Source organism: Myotis lucifugus, unplaced genomic scaffold, assembly GCF_000147115.1.
Source record: "Myotis lucifugus unplaced genomic scaffold, Myoluc2.0 scaffold_17, whole genome shotgun sequence".
Taxonomy (NCBI): Eukaryota; Metazoa; Chordata; class Mammalia; order Chiroptera; family Vespertilionidae; genus Myotis; species Myotis lucifugus.
The window spans coordinates 13,495,213-13,516,183 of NW_005871065.1; the positions used below are offsets into that span (position 1 = coordinate 13,495,213).

The window sequence follows — 20,971 nt, forward strand, 5'->3', positions numbered from 1 at the left end:
ACATTGATGAGAGAGAAACATCGATCAGCTGCCTCCTGCACACCCCCTACTGGGGATGTGCCTGCAACCAAGGTACATGCCCTTGACTGGAATCGAACCTGGGACCCTTCGGTCCGCAGGCCGACGCTCTATCCACTGAGCCAAACCGGCCAGGGCTAGGTGATTTCTTTATTTATTTATTTATTTATTTTTAAATATATTTTATTGATTTTTTACAGAGAGGAAGGGAGAGAGATAGAGAGTTAGAAACATCGATGAGAGAGAAACATCGATCAGCTGCCTCCTGCACATCTCCTACTGGGGATATGCCTGCAACCCAGGTACATGCCCTTGACCGGAATCGAACCTGGGACCTTTCAGTCCGAAGGCCGACGCTCTATCCACTGAGCCAAACCGGTTTCGGCTAGGTGATTTCTTTTTAATGAGGAGAGACAGTGTGCTTGAGTTGAGGTAAAATGCACCTTGCACTTTCAGGATTCTTTAATCCTTTAATGGGTAGAAGTAAAACCTGAAAATTCACACAGACTGCTATAAATTTTTATGTCAGAAATACTCAATGCGCTTATGAACACAGATGTGACCCTACAAAACATTTTTCTGCCAAACTATTGTCATCAAGAGCTTTGCTCTGAGCTGGGCCTCTACACAGTAGGGATTCGCAGAGGAAGAGACTCAGCAAGAGCAGAGCCCAGTTTCTGGGTCCCGACTTTGCTTAACTGTTTTCCTCAGTCACAAGGAAACGCAACTGTGGGGAGCTGTGAAAAATCCAGCTAGATTTGGAGTTTTGGAAGCCAAGTATGTCACCTCACCCATGCTCTATCACTCCTAAAATATCCTTCTCAGAGCACTCAGAAAGAGCTATCAAATTAGAAAAAGGGGGTGGGGGGGAGTTAACGTCTCGACCACGTTTATGATACTAGGAGTTGAAAGAAAGAAAGACAGTGTTAAGCATTGCAATTTTTTTAAAAGGAAACTGGTGAAATGTTTGAGTAACACAATGGGAGCATTAAATAACAAAAACAGCAGAGAAGGCACCCTCTCTCCAGGCCCACTCGTAATTACATGAGGCAGCCATTCGTCTGCAGATACATTGAGATTTAGTGTATATTATTTTCAGGTGCTCCTGCACTTTGAGATGTCATTGTCAATATATTATGCAGCTATTAGTCAGAGAAGGACATTCAAGGTGTAGACAGATATAATAGTGACAAAGCGCTGTAAAGCATGGAATGGAAAATAAATTATTTGAAAGCCTATCTCTGTCACCTCCTCGTTATGTTTGCCTGAACTTAATTATGTACCGTGTCATATAGGTGAAAAGAAAGAGGAGGGTGTGTGGGGAGCATTTCAGAGCATCTTCATCCATTAATATATTAATACCAAATGGTATTTATAGTGTTCTTAGGGTTCAGAATCCTCATTTTAAAAAGCACTAGTTCTATGTAATTTACAAAAAGATTTTTTTCAAAGCAAAATGATGTCCCCTTTGAATGCTAATTTCCTTTTGTTTACTTCGATGTCGCGGCCCTCTTAGGAACAGGGCACAGTAATACTGTTGGAGCGCTGCTCCCAGGAAGTGAAGTTTCCTTTATAAAAGAAGTGACTTTGAAAGGCTGGAAAAGGGTTGTTGGAACAGTCATAAAAATAAAAGCAAAAATGCATCACTTTGAAATATTTTGTTTAATGTAAGATCAGAAGCAGTTAAAACGAATTCTTTGACATTTGGTTTTCAAGAAATAATCTCTCTTATTTTCTCTTAAAAAAATGAATTGTGGGTTATGGCTGCAACTAGATTGCCATAACTTAAATGCTCTATATTTCATTTGTTATTCCATAAAATAAAGAAGGTAAGGAGATTGTCAAAGTGTCTCGGTGTTATAGAACATAAGTCACATACAGATTTCATCTGTTCACTTTGTACGGTGAATCAGTGAAAAATGCCTGCATTCTCTCCCTCCTGTGTCTCCACATAAGAACTACAACTGACAAATGAGGTCTGAAATAATGTCAGCATGCATCAAAACATTTACTGAGTCCTAATAATATCCAAGGTTGCAGTTTTCAATGCTTTCAATATTGTAAATACAAAGAGCTCAAATCTTTTTATAAAAGAATCCAGGCTGTGAATAAATAAAAATATAAAATTGACAGTTCAACAGAAGAAAAAGATGAGTAAAAAGGGTTAGTGTGCAATATAAATGATAGAAGGTATTTAGTATTTGTATGTATCTAATGAGCTCCAATGTTACATTCTCCACCAGGCACTGTTCTTCGCAAACATTGCCTCACTCAGTCCTCACTATCATGTTTATCATGGTGAAGTCCATGACTCTCACCAACACCTTATCTTAAGAAGAAAATAGAGATACAGAAGGTGAGGTAGCCTGCCCCCTTGTTGCACAGCTAACAAGATCCAGGGCGTGGCCCAGATGGTTGGGCCCACCACTTCCATGCCAGCTCTCTCCTCCAGAGAGGGAGGGCAGAACATGGATCAGGGTGGAATTCAGTGTGAATGCTCAAACACCGCAAACATCATTCTCTACAGAAGCAAGAAAAACCAAGGGAAAGAAATGGAGAGTGTACAACCCAAGAAACGGCTAGTCATCCAGCCGGGCTGTGCCCAACACCAACAGCACACGGGGACAAGTTACACACTTGGTATGAACGAAAACTCGATGATCTCCTGCAACAATTCCCTGAGCTCTCATAGCCTCTAACCTGCAAGGCCATTACCAAGGCAAGAGGTACTATCTGGAAAGCTCCTGGTAAATAGGAAGGAAATGCTGACTAGAACCAACTCGAGTGGGGAGGAAAAGGAGAAGCTGCAGGCAAGGTAGGAACGGTTGTATTTAAAGACCACGGTCTTCAGTGAAATAAGTAGGATAAAGACAAACACCATATGATCTCACTTACATGTGGAACCTAAAAATAAGACAAATGAACACAAACATGAAGCAGAAACAAACTCATAGATACAGAGAACAAACTGATGTTTACCAGAGAAGATGGGGGAGGGGGATGAGCACAGAAGGGGAAGGGGATTAAGAAATACAAACTTCTAGCCTGGCCAGCATGGCTCAGTGGTTGAGCGTTGACCTACGAACCAGGAGGTCACGGTTCCATTCCTGGTCAGGGCACATGCCCAGATTACAGGATCGATCCCCAGTGTAGAGTGTGCAAGAGGCAGCAGATCAATGATTCTCCCTCAACACTGACATTTCTATCTCTCTCTCCCCCCTCTCCCTTCCTCTCAGAAATCAATAAAAATATATTTTTAAAAAATAAATACAAACTTCCAGTTATAAAAAGAAATCATGGGGATATAATGTATGGCATAGGGAATATATTCAGTAATCTCATAATAACTATGTCTGATGACAAATGGTCACTAGACTTATCCTGATCATTTTGTAAGGTATATAAATGTTGAGTCACTATGTTGTACACCTGAAACTAATATAATACTGCTTGTCAACTATAATTTTTTAAAAATAAGTGAAAATAAAGAGCATGATCTTTAAAAATAAAATGCTCATCTCCGTTCAGTTTGGTTATGTTCTCATTATGCTGCTTGAACACAACTATTTATTTCCTGAAGGTTTAAAGATAACTAACAATGCCTTCCATTCTAGAAAGCCAGCTCACCTCCATCAGAGTCACAAATTCAAACTCGTCCAGGAACTGGGCTGATGCATGAGGGAAGAATGGAATGAGGCAGGGACCAGGGTAGCTGTGAAAACCGGAAAACCAGTGCCCTGCCCAAAGGTACCTAAATTCCAAAATTTAAAAAGACAGTTCCAGCTGGACCCATCCCTAAATCCAACCCAAAGACCATCAGTTTGCAACCTCTCATGTATATCATTAATATTCTCACATCAAGATCTCCTGCCTGGAAGAGAAACTAACACCATCTGAGCCACCTCTATGTCCTGCCAGACATCCGCTGCGCTTTCCTCCTTCCCCCATCCTGCCGGTTGAGTTGTCCAGCCTCTTGTCTAGGATCAGCAGCTGCCTCTGCTCTGCTCCATTCTTCTCCTGACCACATGAAGGGCTTTGGCCCATCAGTTCTTCACTCTCCCGAGGTTTGACCTGATATTTCCCTCTCTATTAGCCACTCACCATCTTATAAATCTGTGCAACTTTTTCTCATCTTTAAAAAAACCACTTCCTTAACCTCACATCTCCTCCGAGTACTTGCTCTCGGCAGCAGACTTTTTCAAAACCTTACCTACACTCCCCATGACCACTTCCTCCCTCCCTTTTCCTCCACGTTCACTGAAATGTCTCTCTCATCCTCAGCACTCCCCAAGATCACCAGGAACCTCCTGCTGCTATATTACACCTTTCAGTCTTCCTGACTACAGCATCGGAAACCTCTGCCTGTTCTTCTCGAACCACTCCCTTCTCGTGGGTTCCATGGCAGCACACTCCCCAGGTTTTCCCTCAACAGCCCTTTCATCTTGGGCTTCTTTACTGGTTTCTTTCCCTGGACACCCCCCAAATGGTGGTTCTGTCAGGGCTCCATTCTCTCACCTCTTCTCTTCTCAATCAGCATATTCCTATTGGGTCATCTTATCTACCCCCATGTCTTCAATTGTCATCTAGAAGCCTATAATTACAAAATGAACATCTTTAACCAAAATCTTTATCCCGAGTCTCGATCCCTTTACTAAAGTGCCTACTGAAATATTTTAAAGTTAGCCAAGTCCCTAACTGAAGGGACTAGCATAACTGAAGTCCCTCCACCACCCCTCAGACCTATGTCTCCCTCTTTACTCCTTGCTCTGCTAATGGACCCAAGCCAGAAATCTCTTCATCACTAAGACCTATGTCCTGCCTTTTCCTGCCTTCTTAAAATCTCCCAAATCCACCTGCTTAGCTAATTCCCATGAGCAATTCCTTAGTTTACAAATAGATAATCTATTACTAGAATCACAACCCAGATCTCTTAACTCATCTCCATGCCTCCAAAGTTGGCTTTTCAAATTCATTCTCCACCTAACAGTTACAACAGTGGCAAGGCTGACCTTGCCACCCTCCTGGGACAGTTCATCCAGGGCTTTCTACAGTCCACAGGGTATAGTCGAAACTCCTTAAAAGGCAATGCACTAAAAAATATGTCTTTCTGTGATCTTTAAAAGTGTGGCAATTTTGATTTATTATGTATTGACTGTTTCAGGTAAGTTTGTGATAACCATTATAATAATAAGCTCTGTTTAGTAATCAAAATGCATATAAAACAATTTTGATTGGATTTAAAATTCAGCACTGTTTCATTTCTCGCATTCCCAGCTTTATACACTGAAGACACTGCCTACTAACCTAATTTTCAGGAACAAAAATATTCAAAATGTTACAATTTACAATAAAATGCACGTATCTGAAAATGTCAAAGGAAAAAAAACATTTTAATCCTCACTGGTAGCACAGAATACTCACAGGCTTTCACTTTTTTTTGCAATTATCTAGAGTAAAAATCAGAACAATTTTATTAGAAATATGAGAAGGTACATATTGTAGAGAGAAGAGAACAGTAGCTAGCTCGAGTCTCACCTTAGGCAACTAATTTAACACCTCTTGAACTGATTATTCAGCTGAAAAACAGACATAACATCTACCTCTAAGGAATATTTTAGTGATTAAATAAGATATGGCATGTGCTTGGCACATAGATTGTCTTCATAAGTGTTAACTCTCTCCCCACAAGTCCCTGAGGATTGCAGTAAAATGCATCTTGCATTATGGCCATGAGATAATGCAAGGGACATAAAACAATATAAATTCCAACAATATAAATATTGTATCCTCAAAATATTGTGAGGAGAATGGACTTTGACAAGCTAAACAAATAAATGTATACATACAGACATATGTAACCAAATTTCATCAAAACATTCCCCATGGAATGGAGGAATTTCCCCATCTACATTAGATGACTACAGAAGAGGGCTGTCCTAATCTTACAGACAAAAAGCTCTGTAAAAACCTATACCTGTGCTCTGGCTGGGTGGCTCAGTTAGTAGGAGTGTCTTCCCATACACCAAAAGGTCATGGGTTCTATTCCCGGTTAGGGCACCTATGGGAGGCAACTGTTCAATATTTCTCTCTCACATTAATGTTTCTTCTCTTCTTTCTCCCTCTCCCCCTCCCTCCCTCCTTCCCTCCCTCCCTACTTCCCTCCCCCCACACCCTCCCTTCTTCTCCCCTTCCCTTCCTCTCTCTCTAAAATCAATAAACATGTCCTTAGGAAAAGATTTTTAAAAATCTACACCTATACTTTCCCCACAAAGTACTTTCTTATTTATATAAATTTGGTAATGTACTTGAAAATAACAAACTAACGCAACTTATTTGTTGCACAAAGAACAATTCTTCAGCAAACTCACAATAAACCACATCACTTCTAGTGCTAATTAAAGAAGACTAGGCTTCCTGGAGATTTGTGTAAGACTTTCCTGCTAACATGGGAGCAGTGCTACAAGGGACCAAATATGAACCAAATAATTTAAAAAGACATTTTAGAAAACTGGATTTTCACCTACCATTGACCTTAAACACAGAGTCCACGTTTTTTTCCATGCTGTGACAAGGTAAAGGATCACTCTCGTTGATTGAGGTGGAACTTGTACCAAAACAGCTCGGGTAAAAAAAAGGTCAACTAGGAACAGGAAAGGCATCAATGGGTGTGAACCAGAAAAAGCACAATTCAGATGGAAACTGAATCTGTTTGTATGACAGCACACTTCAGTTTTGTACAGCTCACAATGACACGGGGGAAAACACTCTAAAACATGATGATTACACATTGTACATAACCCAAAATGTATCATCATCAACGATGAAAGTGCCTTAAATGTTCCAAAGGCAGATATAGGAGCACCCATTAGAGAATAAGGACTTCACTTCCACACAATCTTGCCTACCACTGGGCCTGCCTCTCCCGAACTGGCTAGAGTTTGCTTCGTAACACTCTCCTTTGTCTGGTCTGAGTAGTCACATTGTCTAACTAGCACATATACTGCATTGCTCACACCTTTATTATTTTAGCCATCCAAACCATCCTCCCAAAACCTAAGGAAATTCGTGTAAATAGGAACAAAATTGCTGTTTTCTAATAGTTTTTACTATAAATAGCATATTTATTTTGTACAAACTAGAGGGGAGGGGGGTCTCTCAGCCTGGCCTGTGCCCCTCTCGCAGTCCAGAAACCCTCGGGGGACATCCTTAGCGCTGCTGCGGAGAGGTTCCTGCCACCACTGCTACGGTCACTCGCCAGCCATGAGCCCGGCTTCTCGCTGAGCAGCGCTCCCCCTGTGTGATCAGTGAAACCAGCTCTCCAACATCCCCTAAGGAGTCCCGGATTACGAAAGGGCGCAGGCCAGGCTAAGGGACCCTACTGGTGCAGGCCAAGGAGAGACGTGAGAAGTTGGCCAGCCAGGGAGGGACCACGGGAGGGCTCATTGGGAGCTGTACAAAACTGAAGTGTGTTGTCATGTCCAGCCCCTCTTGCTCAGTCTGGATGGGCCAAACCCCAGCAGCAAGCTAACCTACCAGTTGGAGCGTCTGCCCCCTGGTGGTCAGTGCATGTCACAGTGAGCGGTTGAGCTGCCTTAGCATATCATTAGCATATTACACTTTGACTGGTCGACTGGACACTTAGCATATTCGGCTTTTATTCTATAGGATGTACTCATTGAGATGGGCCCATAGAAAAACCAGAGCCTTCCTTGCTCTAAAATAACATAACTTAGAAGATAGTTTTGCTCTCTAAAATTATTAAAGAGACATAAAGTTATTTTATCACCTTTGCTTTTATATAGTATTAAATATTTCAATTAACTTGGAAGTTTAATGAAAACATGTTTCTGTGGGAAAATGGTAACACCTTATTAATGAACACTTCATAGCACACTTTCAATGAGACTAACTATACTGCACAAGGTGGACATTTAGTCTAGAATGGCAAGCGCAATAAAAATATAATGTTACAAAAATGCATTTTAAAATGAGAAAACATAATCACAATTAGAAAATATTTATTTATTAAGCTGTCCTGAAACTAAAAGATCTGGTAGGTTTTCAAAATAACTGCAGAAGAGATATCTAGTGGTGCAAAAAAGTCACTTTTTCAGATAGGCATCTAATTGGTGTAACTGGATGTTCCTTTTCTCAGCAGACACAGTTGACTTCCACTCACCACACAGTTCCTCCCCTTTCCTCCATGGGAACAGAGTCCCAAGTGCATTTATATATCAGAAAGCCAAGAGCTTATGGGAATGTTAGACCTCTCCTCAGCCCCTACGATTTATCTTTCAGCTAATTTACATAAAAATCTCAACCAATCTCAAATTCAACATGACTATGGTTGACCTTGACATATTTCCTACAATTCCCTCTCTCCTGGCATCCCCATGTCACTGAACAACACAAGTTCCCCCAAGCCTCCTGCTCAAAATATCCATTCATTTTTCACAAGAATAACATTATGTACATACTTACTGGAAATTATTCCAAAAGATATTATAGCAGCTGGTCAGTCCAATTATCTTCCCCAAACTTACCTGCCCCCCAAAAAGAGTGCCGGTGAGAGAAAGGCAAAATTATCTGCCATTCTCTCAAATCTCTGTTCCCACAAGATTCAATATTTATTCAATAAGAAATGGGACTTACATGTTTTTATCATTAGACTCAAACAACCAAGGATAATTCTTCCTATAAAGAGGGCTCAAATTTAACTAGAGTCAAGAAGAAAAAAGTCTAATTGTCCAGAGATTTTTAGCTCACCCAGATCAATAATGCCCACACACAAATTCTAATGCTCTTAAGTAAAAGTCTGTGTTACTTGTAAAAATATGGTTTCCACACCAAATTCAAAATAAATATCCATGTCATTGGATGCACCTTCATTTGTTCCTTTCGCAGTCCATATCTTTTAGATCACTGCCACTGTCTTTCATTTTTAAAATACAGAAATTTGTGGGAGCCATCGGGTTCACTGACTGGATAGGACTTGTCTGCTGAAAAGTAACATGGGCCCATCGTGGGAAGGAACAATCATTTCACCCTCCAATTGCTATCTTTTCACATGGTTGTATCTTAATTCCACTTCTTTCAACCCGACTGAGGAATCATTAAAAACAAATACTGTTTTCTCGCATTTTATATTTCTCTTGGGGTTTGCCTTTAAATACAGACACTTAGCAAATGTTTGTTAACTGAACCACTTCACCATCTTGCCTTCTTGACAGACTCAAAACTCAACAGTATCTTTCTGTTCCCTTGCTCCTGGGGAAAACGGTCTCTAGAGGAGAAAGAGCGACACGGGAAGCAGTAGCCCACGGAGCTCAGCTGAGGAAAAGGTAACCCAATTACTGACGGTGTAGACTTTATCCCACTACGACCCAAGCCATTGCAGTCAAGCTCTTTAGTATAGCCAAGCTCTACTAGTAGACCGCTTAGAAACCAGCCAGATTGGGAACACAGTTGAAGCATGCCAGGGTTAAGTTAATTAGGAACAATGCCTGCTGATAAAAATCTATAATATTTGTTCTCCATAACAAGGTAGATAAGTAACATTCGTGTGTTTTTTTAAATTATTGCAAAATATTTCCAACTCTGTACAACCCAAATTTGGAATAGGATTAATGATGTAAGCCCTGGACCCAGGTCAGTTTTTGAAAAATGAAACATCTATAAACCACCCTGCGTCAAGCCTTTGGTTTAAACAATGATTGGCCCAAGCTTCAATGGTGAATTGGGCAAAACCTCACCCAAGTAAATTAGAAAGAAAAAAATTAAAATCCTACACATGCTTCAAAGTCCTTGCTCGCTCCACCCCCAACTCTTTCCAGAATGTGGGCAACCATATGACTATCCCAGGTACAATGGAGCAGCAAGCAAAAAGGAACAAGGTCCCAGATGGTTAAAGTGAACAAACCTGCAATAAAAGGAAATGGGAATTCCTTCACTGATTCCCAGATGAGGCTGCTCTCTCGCTAGTGTCTAGGGCAGCCGTGGGCAAACTACGGCCCGCGGGCCGGATCCGGCCCGTTTGAAATGAATAAAACTAAAAAAAAAAAAAAAAAAAAAGACCGTACCCTTTTATGTAATGATGTTTTCTTTGAATTTATATTAGTTCACACAAACACTCCATCCATGCTTTTGTTCCGGCCCTCCGGTCCAGTTTAAGAACCCATTGTGGCCCTCGAGTCAAAAAGTTTGCCCACCCCTGGTCTAGGGCCATAGAGTAGTAAAGTGGGAGAATTTGGAATAGTTGGTCTTACTAACAGGAAATGCCTCTTCCCTGTTTTCTTGATGCCTGTAGAGGGATTTTCCCTAAACAAGGCTGACCTTCCGCTCTACTCACTCCTCCCTATTTTTCTCCCTCTTTTGAAATGTGAGCTACCCTTAGAGAGCGAGCTAATAAACCCTACCTAGAACCTCACTCACCCCCCACCCGCCCGCCTTCCCAGGCTATAACCTAGTGGGCAGGCCCTTTCTTTCCGTCCACACTAAGCTATGTCTCCAATGTTGTTCCATCCACAATCGAGGTGAAATTTTGTTAACCATCTGATGACCCTCACAATGCCCTCTTCTCTTGATTTGTTCAGAACTGGAGCTGGGGAGAAGGGACCTCTTTATGGGAGCTCCACAGAGAACTCACCAGCTTACAGAACTCACCAAGGAGTATTCATGGGAAACACATTAACTCTGAAACCAAATAAACTGGTTCCACAGAATGAGCTCTCTCACCCAGAGCGCTCAGCGATTCATTAAGCTGGGTTCAGAGAATGTTCTTGCCTTAGGGTCCCCAAGTGAATGCATTAATTGATGATAAAAGATCCATCTTTCATTTGTCAGGTCTTACAGGCAGAAAGGCCTTCCTTCTACACTTAATGTTTATAGTCAACAGTTTAAAACCTGCTCTTCATTGCAAGGCTTCTTAAAAAAGACCACAGCTATACTGTACCAAGTTACAATATTTACATCCAATACAGCTAATTATGTACTTAAAATGCTTTCAGAAGGTACTTTAAGTGAATATCGGATTATGTTCAATAACAATATTCTCTACCACCCTATTATTCAATGTATGGTGCCTCCAATACATCATTAATTTTTCCAGCCTCTCCCTAAGTTTCCTAAGGGTGGGTACAATTGCCTGATCCTTTTGTACCAGTGAAGGAATGGAGGTTAAACAGCTACCCAGAAGTCAGACAGCAAACACGGTGGTGAACTGGACTCAGGCTGTAGCTCTCCCTAACCGAGCATTTACATCGCCAGAGCGGGCTGCCTCCTAGGGAACCCTGGCACCAAAGGTCCAATTTCCCCTAGGACTCATGGTATGTTGTGCTAGAATTCCATGGTGAGTTTTTGCTGTGTGCAGCCCTAAGAAGATAAAAGAAATGAATGTATTCAAAGCACAGCAAAGCAGTGACCAGGGCAAAATGATCTTACTAACATCACTGTGACATTGTCAGCTGCCATTCATAAATACAACATTAAACAAACAGAAAAACATATATACCCCTAGCTGGTTTGGTTCAGCGGAAAGAGCGTCGGCCTGAGGACTGAAGGGTCCCAGGTTCGATTCTGGTCAGGGGCATGTACCTGGGTTGCAGGCACATCCCCAGTAGGGGGCGTGCAAGAGGCAGCTGAATCGATGTTTCTCCCTCATCGATGTTTCTAACTCTCTATCCCTCTCCCTTCCTCTCTGTAGAAAATCAATAAAATATATTTTTTTAAAAAAAGGTGGCCCTGCCGAGGCCGGTTTGGCTCAGTGGATAGAGCGTCAGCCTGCGGACTCAAGGGTCCCGGGTTCGATTCCGGTCAAGGGCATGTACCTGGGTTGCGGGCACATCCCCAGTGGGAGATGTGCAGGAGGCAGCTGATCGATGTTTCTCTCTCATCGATGTTTCTAACTCTCTATCTCTCTCCCTTCCTCTCTGTGAAAAATCAATAAAATATATTTAAAAAAAAAAAAAAAGGTGGCCTTCATCTATGAAGACTTTAAAAAAAAACATATACAGTTTTTATACCTGTGAAGATCTTATGGAGTTAAAAACTGTTTAACATCTTTCCATTCAATCAGAGGTTTTACCCAACTATCTTACACAGAAAATATTTATTTGATTTTTGCTACAAAAAAAAAGCTGTTAATATAATTTCTACTGCACATGCATGCATAATAATAATAAAAAGGTGTGTCAGGAAAAATGTCCAGGAAATGTCATATTGACTAAACCTATAGAAAATTATATTCAGCTAAAGTGGAGAGTAGGGGTTTTAAAAAAGAGATTCGAACTTTCTCCTCCATTCCACAACTACCTATAACAAGGTTACACCTAGCACAGAGCCTTTCACATACTAGTTGATAAATATTTGTTTGGTTGACAATCATTTACATCTCAAAGAGCAACATATTTGCTTTCTAATATGTGTCTCAAAAAAATCTTCTAATTGGCTTCTAATGGTGGAATTTGTACACTATACAGGGTGGGTGGAGGGGATGAAGCCCTTTAAATTCCACAGATACACTTAATTATATCTTCTAAACACTCATTAAGAGAAAGGGGATGGAGACAAATCATTTACACTGCATTTGGACTCCTCCAATTTAATAAACACCCATGAGTCAGTTGTGCATTGCACTCATTGTTGTATTCCTATCACTTAGTCCAAATCCTGACCAGTAGGTTCCCAAGAAATATTTGCTGATCAGATGGATGGATGGATGAATGATGGATGGAAGGAAGGAAGGGTGGATGGATGGATGGATGGATGGATGGATAGACAGATGGGCACACAATGGATGAATGAATGGAAATTAATTCTTTTAAAGTTGGCCACTTAATTATAGATTATATATTTAAATCAGAGCATTTTTTATCCAAAGGTATATTAAGAGATATATTTTACAGTAAAACAGATCTGTTAGAACCCAATTTAATTTTTTATCAGCAGCAAGTCTATAAGTACTTATAAATTAACTACATATCATATTCATTTATAAGAACTAACTTGTTATTTTCTATAAATTTGCCTTACATAGTAAACTCAGCTACAATATAAATGCTTCTTTCAAATTTACTTTGCTAAGAGACCTTTTATAAACTTCAAACAATGACAATACTAAAAAAATACTTACAAATATAAAATCAAAGGTAGGTTCAAATTGACCACTCAAAGGTCAAGTTGACCTTATACACTTCTTTTTCGAAGTGGGAACGGCAGACTGCCACATCATGTGGAACATCTAAAAGAACATTTCTGTTTGCTCAACATTATAATTTATTTTCCTTCAGTAAACTGTGAGGTTTCTGCACTAAATACATTTTAATAAATGCAGAAAATTAACATGCTAAATCAAAGCAGGAACATGATTTTTACAGAGTAAAAATGCAAGTGTTCATCAGAATTCAGGAAACGTAAATTTGTTTTTGTTTTTATTAAGAAGTAAGAGGGAGGCCCCAGCTGGTTTGGCTCAGTGGATAGAGCGTCAGCCTTCAGACTGAAGGGTCCCGGGTCTGATTCCAGTCAAGGGCACATGCCCAGGTAGCGGGCTCAATCCCCAGTGTGGGGCATGCAGGAGGCAGCCGATCAATGGTTCTCTCTCAACGTTGATGTTTCTAGCTCTCCCTCCCTCTGAAATCAATAAAAATACATTTTAAAAAATATATACGTAAGAAGGAGTTTTGCAGTTAGACCACTGAAGAGGCCATAGCACAATCTAATTCTTGTTTATCCATGAGGCTCAGGCTGCTAGCCCTATGGAAGATTCCAGAATATAAAGTAACAATAATCATAAAAGTCATTATATTTAGAGACTAGATGCTTTTTCTGGTCAAAATAATAAAATTTCCCAAAGAAGCTGAACATTCAAATTCAAATTATTTCCTTTCATATCAGTCTTAACTCCTCTTCATGCAAGCTTTCTTTTTTGCACATAAAGCAACCTCAATCCAAAGTATTAGCAATCATTGCAAATAAAATTTTCCTAGTAAGAATCGGCTCTAGAAGGTGAAAAAAACACTCCCTAGAGCAGAACTCAGCTCACAGGTCTCATGTGACCTGCCATTTCCAGGTGTCACTCAGCAAGGTGGGTGGGACTAGATGGTCCAGTAAACCCAGCCTAGTTCTCAGGGCACAGCAAGGGTCCTACCTTTGCAATCCAGCATCCCATACCTTCATAAAGCCACTCTGACTTTTGTCTTCATAGCTGCACTACAGTGGTCTTAGGCATGAGGCCACAGCTGCACTACCGTGGTCCTGGGCATGAGGCCACAGCTGCCCTACAGTGGTCCCAGGCATGATGTTACAGCTGCACTACAGTGGTCCCGGGCATGAGGCCACAGATGCACTACAGTGGTCCCGGGCATGATGTTACAGCTGCACTACCGTGGTCCTTTGCAAGGCTGAAAGGCACCAGCCTCTGAATGGGGGTGCGCGTACATAAAAGCTCCTCACAGGGATGAAGACTGTTGTGTTGTCTCTTTCCATCTATGCCATTAAGAAAAGAGGAGTAATAAAGGGTAATTCTTTCACTTCTTTATTGCTGATAGTATGTCTCCCTTTTGCCCCCCTGGATGATTCTTTCTTAAATGAAATATTTAATTAACCAAAATACTAGTAGACCTTTCTTCACCCAGGCCATACATTATGGTTTCCTCTAAGTTGCCCTGTGATCCTTTGGAGCCTCAGATTTCTCCTACGTTACTGGACCAGCTGATCTCTAAAGTTCCTTTTAAAAATAAATTCTTTTTCTTTTAAGTTTTGTTTTATTGCTTAAAGTATTACAAAGACTATTACACTTAATTATATATCTCATGTATCTAATCCTCCCATGTCCTGTCTCACTAAAGTCACCCTCTTACATTCCTTTGGAAAGTCAATGGGAGTCTCTGTTTTGGAGGAAATTCACAAACATGAAGCTCTACTGAGATCTCTAAGGAAGTGAAATAGCTTGAAAAGACCAACATTTCACTGTGAAACAAGCAAACTCTTCCTGGCATTTTCTCAGCGCAGTACAATAAACGAGCATGCGCAAATGACTTGGGAGGCAGCAACCCACAAGGCCAGGTCATTCTCACTAAAAGAACATGTAAATGGTAAGCACTATATATGCCTGAAAAGCAAAGAAGAAAAGTAAGATACCTGGAGACCTGGAACGCTAAGGGCGGTGGGTAACATACAGGACTGGCACTACGCTATGAGACATTTTCTTCGGAATTATTTTTGGCCTATTTTGCAACCAAGACCTGGACTCTTCACAATTAAAGAATCTTGCTCTCCACAATGAAATTCATTTTCTTCTTTCTACTTCCTAATGCACTCAACTTTCCATAACCAGCTGGTATGTGGCTAGCTCAATTATCACAGCCCTTTCAGAGTACACAAAGCAATAGCTGCACTTTAAATACAAATTACGGTAAGCGTTTCACCTACAATATGCTGTGCCTCTTTGTTGGTAATTTACTCTCCAACCATAAACTTTTATTAGGTCCAAAGGGCAAGGAAGTCAGGCCCACCAAACATGCTCTCCTGCTGGCCTGTGGGAAGGACCAGTGCCCATCCTGACAAAACTATCGCTCATGTGAAGTGAAATGAGACAAACAGAAATAAGGCAGTGAGTTTTCTAAACGCTCAAACTATTAAATTTACATGTCCATGTTTATTATTCTCAGACCATATCCTTCCTACATTTAGCTATTGAAGTAAAGATCCTCTCTTAAAAGAATGATGGGGAGAGCAGAAAGTTAGTAATGTTTTATTTGGAAAAATAAAATTTGGCCGTGATCTCCCAATCCACTAATTTTATTTTTTTATTTTACTGAGCCGGGCCTGGGTAAAAAAAGGTGAAGTGATTCAAAAATATCAATCAGTAGTTACAAAGTAGTCAGTAATATTGTAATGACCATGTATGGTGCCAGGTGGGTATTAGACTTATGGGGGGGCGGGGTTCTTCATAAATTATATAAATGTCTAACACTGAATGTCAACTGTAATTGAAAATAAAAATTTAAAAAATTTACTAATCCAGCATAAAATCTAAATGCGTGGGAAGTACTGTCCCACAGAAGTATGAAAGTAGCTGCTCATATGTAAAGAGTAATCACAATTTAGCAAGAGTTACACAGACCACAGAATTAGGCTACCTTGAAAAAGCAAATGATGAAAACAGAATATATAGCCTGAAAGTTGAATGTGAGCCTAAATACCTAGAAGTTCTCCCATCAGTTAGATTTGCAGCAAATATCAGTAAGAATGGAATAATTCTAGTGAGATGGTGGATGTACAGAGCATACCAGTGTTAGCAAAAGAGCTAAATGCATATTCACATAGTATTGATGGTTGGATTTCAAAAGCAAAGACATTTAATGACGTTGAAGAAAATATGAAGCTTCCATAGCCACCAGGAAAACATACAGAAATTAATTTGATGGGATCTCAAACTTATCTTAAACCAACAACATTCTATTCTACTCACGTGGCTGTCTTGATTAAATTTCATAATGCAAAACCTCAACACATTAAGTAAAATTACATTTTCAGGTAATAGGAAGAAAAATGCTGCACTATGTTTTTCCTTATTAAGGCACGGCCATTAAGCATAAACCTTGAGTATTCACAACAGAAGTCAGGTTTACAAGATGAAAGCCTGGCAAGAAAAATGTGTTTCTGAAAAATAAAAATCTTAAGGAAAAACAAAAATGGCATTCTTTATCCATCTTGCTTAATGAAAGAGCCAGAGTTTCAATGCCTAATGTCACAAATGGTGTTACTTTTTGAAGCGATGTGGGTGCTGGCTTCTAGTAGTAACAAAATATACTCAAGATTGTTTTTACATCTGTATTTATAACTTTAAAAAACCAAGAAGGAGGTTGATGAATTTCTGTTAAAAGCCATTCCTGTTACATGTAATAAACTAGAAAGTATTTATTTATAGTGTTTATTTAATAAACCATCCATTGAAGTTTAAGTGAAATCAACAAAAAGGAAATATGGATTGATATGTGATTTAGAGATTAAAGTTAGTCCTAAAATGTAAATAAAATATGAAAAGTGTCCTAAATTCATTTAATCATGTACCCCAAAGGGTACCTGGTCCCCACACACAGCTGTCCTGTAGCCTTGTTGCAGTTCAGGAAGTTATCTACCCGTCTCCACATAAGCCATCTCATTCCATCCTGGAAATTCTATGTGGAGTCCTTCTCTCCTCTCCTTCAGCACACCCTGTGAGCCCTCTCCTCCTTAAAGCCCAGCTTGGTATTCACAGGCTCCATTAAAATAAAACAAAACAAAACAGCCCAGCCCAGCCGGGTGTAGCTCAGCAGTTGAGCGTCGACCCAGGAACCAGGAGGTCACCGGTTTGATTCCTGGTTGCGGGCTTGATTCCCCCAGGGGGCGTGCAGGAGGCAACCAATCAATGATTCTCTCTCATCATTGATGTTTCTATCTCTCTCTCTCCCTTTCCCTTCCTCTCTGAAATAAAAATATATTAAAAAAAAAAAAAAAGCAGCACAGCCAATGTGATTCAGTGATTGAGCACTGACCTTCGAACCAGGAGGTCATGGTTTGATTCCCAGTCAGGGCACATGGCCGGGTTTTGGGCTCAATCCCTAGTGTGGGGCATGCATGAGACAGCTAACCAATGATTCTTTCATCATTGATGTTTCTCTCTCTCTCCCTCTCCCTTCCTGAAGTCAATAAAAATATATTTAAAAAAACAAACAAGCCAAAAACCTACCTGGCTTGCAGATCCCCTCCTCTAATTCTGCATACCCACAGCATTCATGCACGCAGTAGGATGCAGCACTCAACAAACACTGAATGATTGGTACATGTATTCTCTCTTAGATTGGGTCAGAGATAATCTGGGATAACAAAGAATATAAATATTATTCATAACCTATTTTGGAAAAACTACAGTCAGTAATCCCATGATGTGAAATATAAATATTTCTGCAGAAACAAAGCCTCACTAGCAGAACTTAATTTTCACTCCAAACAAACCATTACCTGTGGTTAATGGACCGGAGCAGCTACACCACCACCACCCAGGAGCAGGACCAGCCTAAACATTTGGTCCGGAAATTCTATTCAACTGCAGAGCAAAGAGCACACACCACTGACTCACCTAATCTAATTAAACTTTCCCAAGACTGTGAATACTCTGTGTCACAAGCAAGGCCACTGAATTCCCAGCCAGAAGTCATTGCCTACCTGATTACTCGCATCTCTCCCTCAAGTTTTTGTTATTAGAGTACGTCTTGAAGGCCCGGTCTTTCCTCCCCCACACTCTGCCCTCCACACCTGTAGGTTTAGTTGTTTTGGATTATTTCATGTCCTCCTCTTTGATGCATCTGGTGTGAACTTTTCCTTCTCACGCTGGGTGAGGACAGAGCAGTAGCCAGAGGTACCACAGAGACAGGGCGGAAGTGTTTTAAGGCAGTTAGAAGTGAGAGGGTGTCTGTGGGCTTTGAGAATAAAAAGTTCCTGGAAAGGTGACATTTGAAGACCCAACCTTCCCCATCAAGGCCATTAAGAAGCTGTTATTGTCCTCGCTATCACAAGAGTATATATCACATATTCTCTTCAACTTACTACAGTGAGTTTTTCCCTTCTATCCTCAAAGCATTGATAATTTCACTTTTAAGATTGGAGTCTTTTTTAATGAAAGGAGTATCCTGAACTTCCAAAGGGAGTTTTTAAATTATAAGTCAAGTATTGTTGGGAAATATTTCCTCTAACTTCATTCCTTGAGGCATAATTATCCTTATATAAATTATACAGTGGTTAAGCATCAACCTATGAACCAGGAGGTCACAGTTCGATTCCTGGTCTGGGCACATGCCTGGGTTGTGGCTCCATCCCCAATGAGGGGTGTGCAGGAGGCAATCAATCAATGATTCTCTCTCATCATTGATGTTTCTCTCTCTCTCTCTTCCTTCTTCTCTGAAATCAATAAAAATATATTTTTAAATAAATAAATTATTAAATTATACAGCAGTGATTTGTTACTGAGGCGGAACTGGGCCTGGATCTGACCATGAGCAGTGCTATACAAGATCAAGCAGATGTGCAGCTGGGAACAACAGAGAAGGAGGACCGGCATTCCAGCATCCCCCAAAATACACTGTTCCCTGCCACTGAAGGGCTACATCCTGGACAGAACTGCGGGTCCTTAGAAAAGAAATAGAAACAAGGCCGGGACCAACCGAGACATCTCCTCCCTTTCACCAGCCTGGATTGTCTCTGATGTTCCTGGCACTGGACTAAAGGATTCGAGGAGAAAGGAGGGGGAGACTTTTTCTTCAGGAGCTTTCTTAGCTCAGCCTGTGTAACAAATTACCATGGACTGGAGGCTTAAACAACAAACATTGATTTCTCAGTTCTGGAGGCTGGGAAGTCCAAGATCAAGGTGCCTGCAGATCTGATGCCCGGTGAGGGCCCACTGTCTGGCTGGTAGATAGCTGTCTTCAAATCTTGCCCTCACCAGGCAGAGAGTAGAGAAGCAAGCTCTCTGGACTCTTACAAGGACATGAATTCCATTCATGAAGGCTCCACCCTCATGACCACCCCTAACCCTAACCACCTCCCCAAGGCCCCACCTCCTAATACCGTAACACTGGGGTGGGATAGAGTTTCCACATATGAATTTGGGGTGGAGGGGAGGACACAAGCATTGAGTCCATAACAGAAGCCCACAGTCAATGAGAAAGACACTTTAGATCAGTGGTTCTCAACCTTCCTAATGCTGCGACCCTTTAATACAGTTCCTCATGTTGTGGTGACCCCCGACCATAAAATTATTTTTGTTGCTACTTCATAACTGTAATTTTGCTACTGTTATGAATCGTAATGTAAATATCTGATATGCAGGATGTATTTTCATGGTTACAAATTGAACATAATTAAAGCATAGTGATTAATCACAAAAATATGTAATTATATATGTGTTTTCCGATGGTCTTAGGCGACCCCTGTGAAAGGGTCATTCGACCCCCCAAAGGGTCTCGACCCACAGGTTGAGAACCGCTGCTTTAGATACTAAAGGTTTTACAATCCATGAGATCAGTGCCACGGCAGCAACCTGCCAAGCACCCCAGGAGCAAAGATCAGGGAGAAATTAATTCTGCCTCGAGAAGGAACTCAAGTCCCAAGGAAGAAATTGCTACTTCAACTAGATATTGGAAAAAGAACAGGAATTGACTAAAAAGATAATGAGGAAAGAAGTTCTTTAAAAAAATGACCTTCTAAAAATCTCTCTAATTGCTTGTGGTGAATAGAACCAACCTACCAATTTTAATCAGCGCTAAGCTCGACTTTTAGTTACTATTGAGGTTTCTCCAAAAGTTATTTATTTTCAGCTTATTACCAATTCAGAGCATCTACAAAAGTGACCTACTGAATTTGCAGAGGTGGCAAAATTCTTACAACAGTAATAATAATAGGATGAAACTTAATGGCTTTACTGAATAGATTACCTTTATGGCCAACAGCCCACGTGCACTCTCCAAGCCCACGGAAGTCCCTGGGAAGCCTCATTTGCTGCCCCAAGCTTACATTTCATTACACACTTTTTAATTTTAATGTAAATTGGTAAAAATTCAAAAGCTATGCATCTACTTTTAAATTGAACCATTTTTAGTAAATCACTGAATACTTTCCATGAACAATAAGAGTTTTATGAGATGATCTGTTATTCTTACCTCCATGGGAAAAGCTTTGAAATTAACTGTGTGCTCAGAACCACGCTGGTTTTCTCTTCCCCAATGAAATCGAACCTCATACAGTTCGAATTCATGCCCTTGAGGCAATGGACCTCCCGAAAGAACTGAAAAAAATAAAATAGATTCTATTTAATTACATCTCAAACATATTCATCAGCACAGCAATAGAAACACTGGGGACATGTTTTGCCAAAATCTCGTGTGAGCTCTACAGATTCAATTCATATAGCCAAAATGAG

General features: G+C 40.5%; 1 protein-coding gene across 1 annotated transcript in view; it reads right to left on the reverse strand.

Annotated features, from left to right (window-relative positions):
• Window positions 1-20,971, reverse strand: part of CA8 (carbonic anhydrase 8) — a 69,898-nt gene that overhangs the window by 36,333 nt on the left and 12,594 nt on the right. The window contains exon 3 of the mRNA XM_023750899.1: window positions 20,712-20,836. Within this exon, the coding sequence (XP_023606667.1) occupies window positions 20,712-20,836 (125 nt within the window). The remainder of the gene's footprint in view (window positions 1-20,711; window positions 20,837-20,971) is intronic.